We start from the raw sequence: 6,834 nt of genomic DNA on the forward strand, positions 1-6,834 counted from the left end.
AAAAATCACTAGTGTGTTTTATTGAAATTTGAAGGTTATGGATGCATGGTCCTTGATGGGGGGCCCCCTCCATGGTCATGGATGGGTGATGCCTTGATTGTGGATAGATTATGTTGTGTCATAAAGAGGAGAAATAAGACTTTTAAAAATTGGAGCTTAATGTAGGTGACATAATCTAGCCTTCATTAAAAAAGTTCATGTGTCAAGTTAACAAGATTTATGCATAACACATGCTTGCCAAAAGAAAATCTTGATTATAAAATGAGACCAATAATCATAAGGAGATGTCTTAAGGTTAATGCCAACGGAACACCCCCTGGAGGATTGAGAGGGTATATATGGAAATTCGTTAAAAGATTGAAGACTACAATAGGGAGAAATGCCTTGACCTCCTCACAATTTTAGTGTTGGCTATTGGTGAGTAAATATTAGGGTATAGTGGACGTTGAGAGATGGACCCTCATATGAGCAGTGATCTTTTGGGGATGGGCATTATTCTCCAAAGTCTCATTATCTTTTGGGGATGAGCATTATTCTTTGTTTTTAAAATTCTGGGAATGAATGGAGGATTGAATTGCAATTGATGACTTTAATTTGTTGGGGGTAGTACTTGTTGGTCATAGAGAGGTATGGGTATGGATGGGCCCATATCACTTGGGCAGCCATGTGTTGCCATCAATGAAGGTGATGCTGAGGAAGGGCTTGGCTTGGGCATCGGTGAGCTGGCGAGACCATGCAACACGGCCCTTCCGGTTGGCTCCGGGGCCTGAGCATTTGTACTCTCCATAGAACACTCTCCTGATTCAATATATATATTGTTAGATTACTGACCAGCTTATAAGGCATTCCATTACTCTGGGTGGGTTATAGTTATAACTTATATATATATATATATATATATAATATAACAACTCACTTTTGATTGAGAGGAACACCGAAGTCATCCCAACCCTGGGGCGTGATGATGCTGGAGAGGTAGGTGTAGGAGAAGACGACCCTGGAGTAGGCACCCCATGCTCTACCCAAGTATATGTACCCCGACCCACTCACGACGCACGACACGAACGAGTAGCCGGTCTTAGAATTGGGAGACAGCCGTTTCTGCGCGGAGATGGAGCCATAGGGAGAGGCAATGGAGTGAAGGTGGCATTTCTGCACGTACAAACAAATAATATTTCATGGAATTAGAAACCATGAAGGGAAAGGAGATAGATAGATAGATAGATATGGATGGATGATGATGAAAATATATAAGTAGAATATGATCTGGCACCCCTTTTTTTAATGACAGCTAGGGATGCATACATTCAAAGAAAGCATTATTAAAAAAAGCTTTTCAGACTGAACATACAACGAAGAGGGTGCGACCGTCGCCGAATATGAAGTCGACGGAGCCTTCGATGTAGCAGTTGTAGTAATAATGGCGGCCTTCCTTGTCGTAGAGCGTGTCCTGGGCGCCATAGAAGCTGCAACGGTAGAAGGCAGCCTTATCGCCTTGAATCCGAAGAGCCACGGCTTGCCGACCCACAGCGCCAGGAGGGGGGTGCCGAGCCGTGTTCTATAATATATATATATATTAAGTGAGTGAGTAGCAGTACAACAATTGAATGGAAGAATGAGTATAAATTTGAGTGAGTATACAATGATGCGGTGCATACATCAACAACTCATGAGGAGATTGGGAGGGAATGTTACATACATATATATATATATATGCAATCATGGAAGGGAAGGGAAGGTCATGATCCTGAAGAGAGTAGTAGTACATACCTTAAAGGAGATGTCGAGGGCGATGAAGTTGTCGGCCTCCACCGCTACCGAGGCGCTGCCATAGGTGCCTAGTGGTTGCCCTTTCTTGTCAAGAGTGGAGGCAGTGTCACTCCATTGGATGTAGGTGAGAGCAGCACTCTCACCCTTGAGCGTGATGAAGTCCTTGCCTGAAGGGATGGTGACCTTCTCGTTGTACACCCCTTTCTTGATGTAGATGATGATACGCTTCGTGTTGGAGGCCGGCACCTTGTTGATGGCGGCTTGCACAGTGCGGAAGTGGCCGGACCCATCCTTAGCCACAACGATGGTCTTGGTCGTAGAGCTCGCATTGGCAGTTGCCGCGGCCAATCCACGGCTTCTCAAGAATTGGGTCACCTTGTGTTTGGCATCCTTTATGGTTTGGCTGAACACGCGGTCATCGAACTCAAGTGGACGCCGTGGCAAGTGATCCTCGTCATTTACGTCGCCCTCCGTGGGGTCTGGACGGTACCCCAACACCTCCTCCCGTAGCCACTCGTCCAAGCTTCTAGAGTTTCCGGTCGGTGATGAGGTGCTCTCGTTATTCGCCGCCTCCGCATTGGATAAATGTGACACCGCAAACACGCAGATGCCAAGAATCGCCAATACCGTAAGCTGCTGCTGCCCATGCATTAATGCTCTATGGCAGCCGCGGCGCAGGACAGGTTCCATCTCCTTCTTTCTCTTTCTCTTTCTCTTTCTCTCTTCCCCACCCTCCCTGCCTGCCTGCCTCCTTCGCTGCCTTCACACGCTGCAGCACTCTTTCTCTTGTGATTGATAGAATTCCAAGGCTTGATCCTGCATGATGTATATGATGCTATAGATATATATATATGTATGTTTTTGTATTCCCATGTATATATAATATCTGCTAATATTGACTGGATGAATAAATCATGTTGCAGGTGTCGTCTGGATATTGAGAGCGTCAAGCTGGGGGTAATTGGGTGCCTGCATTGTTCACGTCCACTTCCTTTCCACCCATCATATTCTTTTTATTTTTATAACTCTCTCTCTCTCACACACACACATACACTTATGCGATATATGTTCAGGCTTGAGGAAATATCGCCACATAAGTTGCAGCATGGACCACTTCCTGCATATTCCTTCCACACCTTCAAATCCATGTAATGCTATTGGTGTCGTGATTGGACCTTTCATGGCTGTGCTGCTTACTTTTAAGGAAACTGGATGACATACGAAAAGAAAAAGGAAAAAGGGAATTAAGGTGAGACACCATCACTCTGGTCTCCATTTGTTTATCCAAGTCAAGCTCATCAAAATATCTCATCCCAATACTCAAAATGAAATACTCTCCCCTTGCAAGAACATTCGCCGTCCATGGGGTTAAATATTCTTTGTTGCGGAAGAAGATGGATAAGATGGGAATCACATGGGTTGCGTAGAATTATCTTTAAACCCTTAAGCTATCAAATTTGGCAAGTTTTATCACGGTGTTACGACGCCTAGAAAGTAGATGTTTGCACAATTTATACAGGTTGACCCAAAAATCAGAGATGAAGATCGTTTTCCTATTTCTCAACTGTTGCGGTTTGCGTCATAATTGGGATATCTTCGATTCTTGGCATGGAGTGAAAGCCTCTCTGCGAAAATTGAAGGGAGTACTAATGTAGCAATTTTCTTTATTGGAGCAAGTGGAAATTCTTTCCTCAATACAATGTTCTTCTTGCCTATTGACAATTCAACATGTTCCACTACCTATGTAGTGTACATAGTTAGTGGGTGACCATATGTAAAAGATTATGTATGCGGAAGGTTTGTGCTCGAGACATAGTCGGCTTCGTTGGACAACAGAAGACAGTTAGGAAAGGGTAAGAGAGAGAGAAAGAAAGAAGAAAGAAAGAAGAAAGAAAGAAAGATGTATTAACGTCTTCTAAGGCCAAATTTGGCCCATGAGACAATTGGTTTACAACAATAGAGTATTTATCCAGTCATCATAACTAAAAATAAAATTAAGTAAAAAATATAGAACTTAAACTAAAAGAGTTCTAGTAGTGTACAATATGTAGTATACTCGAAAGTGACTATACACTAAGCCTAATTTTATTTCCACCCAAGCCTCTCGAAAAGAAGTGGGGGGTCAAAGGGTCTTGATGTGGGTTCCAATGTAGAGAGTGCCCTAGCCATGGCTTCTAGGCGGTGTAGCTCACGTTCCCTTATTTTCAATATTGCTTCCACATCACGTTGAGTTGCTTTGAAACCCGGCACCCGAGGACGTCTGGTTCTTCTCTGGTTTTCTGCCTCATCAATGGAAAGGCCGAGTGGTGCAAGTGTGTCGGCATTCGTCGTCTCCTCAGGTTCTTGAAAAACTGCATTTGTTACATGTTCGTGATCATTAGCAACATTATTGTCAACATTTTGTAATTTATTCTCTCTGTGTTGTTTTAACTCTAGAATGTATTTGCCTAATTTCTTTATATCTAGAGTATCTAATAGTTTGGGGAGGGTGGGAGACGGACCAAGTATGTCTTGGTATTTTGCCCTTATCTCGGCATAGGTTGGACACTTGCATGTAAAGTGGTACTCATCCTCTATCTCTATGTGACATAACCTACATATCCTTTCCTCCCTAGGGACTCCACTAGTACGACCATTTTCAATCTCAAGTTGGTGAGATGATATTCTAAGTTGTCCAATGGCAACCCTTAGTGCATGTGGTAAGAATACATCTAGATATTTTGGCCGTGTGATAAAACCTAACTCAGAGAAGTGCATGAAGTGTTTCTTATAGTACGACATTTTAGATGGGAGTGGCTCTAGTGGGGTGATCCATTTACACCGAGTGTAAATTTGCCATATTTCTTGGCGTATTACTTTATTGCGGTTCTCATGAGAGATTAAGGTGTTATCACTCGTGTGGTTGTACCTAAGGGAAGGTAGGTTATTAATGTCTAGACCATTCGCAAGAAGCCAAGTCACCATCATGCCATACCATGAGCTAGTATAGCCGGACTCATACAATGATCGAGAGGCCTTAAAGGCTTGATGAAAGTGCCTCTACTAGCATTGGGGGTAACGTGAACTCGGCCCTAATAATGTCATGTGGTACAGTCGATTTGCTTCGGAGTTGGCGTGATAGCATCATCACCAATGGTCTCTCTAATTGCGTCCACATGAAGGATGGTAATCCTGGAGCCCAAACCGCTGATGCATACATGAGGGAGGGGGTCACTAATGAGTCAAAGAGCCACCCTTTAGTCCGTGGCTCTTGAAAGTGTGCTTGGTGGCATTGTCTCTCTAGGAGTGAGAGGGATGCATGTCCTCTCGTGAGTCTATCCTTCGCTGCCTGTGTCATCGAAAATTTACCTGAGCGGGCACTAAAAGTGACTCCGAGATATACGTACGATCCAACCACCTCGACTGGGCTATGGCAGATAGTTAGGTGACACTTAGCTCTAACTTGGGCCGATGTGTGGAAGATAAGGACTTTCGTTTTCCCTAGATTCACTACCAATCCTCGTTGTACACAAAAGTCATCTAAGGCATTGAGGTGCCTCTGTAGGTCTTGTTCGGATTCAGAGAGCAAAACTATGTCATCCGCATAGAGCAAGATACGAACCTGCGTATCCCCAAGGACCACTCTGGTGCCTCCCTCACGAGCAATAAAATCTGTGATCTCATCAATGTAGATCCCAAAAAGCGTCGGTGATAGGGGGCAACCTTGTTTTACACCAATAGTGCTAGTGAAACGATTGGATAGGCCACCTGGGCATCGGACACACCCGGACACTTGTTCATATAGTGCGTAGATGGCCCATACCATATCATCTGGTATCCTCAAGCTTTTAAGTCTATCAGACAACCGATCTCTAGGGACTGTGTCAAAGGCTTTGCGGAAGTCCACAAAACAACAATATAATCTCTTCTTGCGAGCCCTAGTTTGGTCAATTAGGCATCTAAGTGTGAAGATGTGATCAATAGTGGAGAAGGCTCGTCTAAAGCCAGCTTGTTCAGGTGCACGAAGGTTTAGGGTCTCCATGTAGTCGCTAAGCTCTGCTTCCATTACTGCACCATATAACTTAGCAAGGGTATGGCCTATCATAATGGTCCTATATGTATTTGGGTCCATGGGGTCCCCCCCTTTATGTATGGGGGTCACTGTATTCATAGTCCACTGTGGTGGAAAACCCTCCGCAAGGGCACGATTGAAGATTAGAGTTAGCAAGGGAGCTAGGCACTCTCTCGCATATATAATGTGTTCTGCTCGCAATCCTGTGTGGTCCATGGACTTCCTATGTTGTAATTTCTTTATGACCTTCATGACCCTAGAGGTCGTGAAAAGTGTCCCCGTGGTAGGCCGGGGTGTGGAAGGCATTGGAAAAGGTGGTTGGTTTGGGATTTGGTAAAGTCTCTCTGTATATGTGTGCCAAGTTTCGGGATCTTCGATGGGTGTTTGTGGTCTTGGCTCCCGTAGTCTCTTCCATGCCGTGGCGCAATCGCTACTCATGAGCATATGGTAGAGTTCCCAGTATTGGGATGCCCACGCTCGTCTCTTACGACGCGTCATCTTACGCATTTCTTTGCGAGCTTGTGTGGAGGTAATACTACCATTGAGTTGCGATACTGTAAGTTGTCTATGTAGGTCCCTACAATCCTCGTCATACCATTTATTTTGTGGCATTGATCCTGATCTACCTTGATTTGAGTGTTTTGTATATGGGAAACTGCTAGCTGCTGCGGAGTGAAGGATGTGTGTGAGTTTTGTACTAAGGCTTTCTAACGGTAGAGAGGGATCAATGGAAAGGAGATGGGCCTGAACATGTTGAGAGTATATGTCAGAGAGCTCATGTGTGAAATGTATTGTGGTGTGATGGCATGGTTGACTAGACTTGGTGACCTTAGAGATATCACATTTTAGCTCGAAGTATAAGAAGCTATGGTCTGCGCCAATAGGGCATGGGGCCACTCGGAAGGAGTTAATCATGTGGGTAGCTTCCGGGCGCCCTATTAGATAGTCAACTGTGCTTTCCCCTCCTCCATGTGGGAAACATGTGAGCTCTTCCGAGCCCGGCCACTTAGCTA

The 6,834-nt window shown here is 44.5% G+C and overlaps 1 protein-coding gene across 1 annotated transcript; it reads right to left on the minus strand.

Moving 5' to 3' along the window:
- Positions 1-234: 234 nt before the first annotated feature.
- LOC147867353 (putative pectinesterase 53) lies at positions 235-2,493 on the minus strand. The gene is made up of 4 exons (XM_087315140.1): positions 1,771-2,493; positions 1,352-1,558; positions 917-1,152; positions 235-798 (listed from the first exon to the last, which is right to left on the minus strand). Exons 1-4 carry the CDS (start codon positions 2,458-2,460, stop codon positions 651-653), a joined length of 1,281 nt encoding a protein of 426 aa, XP_087171266.1. The 5' UTR covers positions 2,461-2,493; the 3' UTR covers positions 235-650.
- Positions 2,494-6,834: the final 4,341 nt, after the last annotated feature.

The sequence above is a fragment of the Azolla caroliniana genome, unplaced genomic scaffold (assembly GCF_043228905.1).
Source record: "Azolla caroliniana isolate FFs.n. ecotype wild unplaced genomic scaffold, voAzoCaro1.0.p SCAF_2, whole genome shotgun sequence".
Taxonomy (NCBI): Eukaryota; Viridiplantae; Streptophyta; class Polypodiopsida; order Salviniales; family Salviniaceae; genus Azolla; species Azolla caroliniana.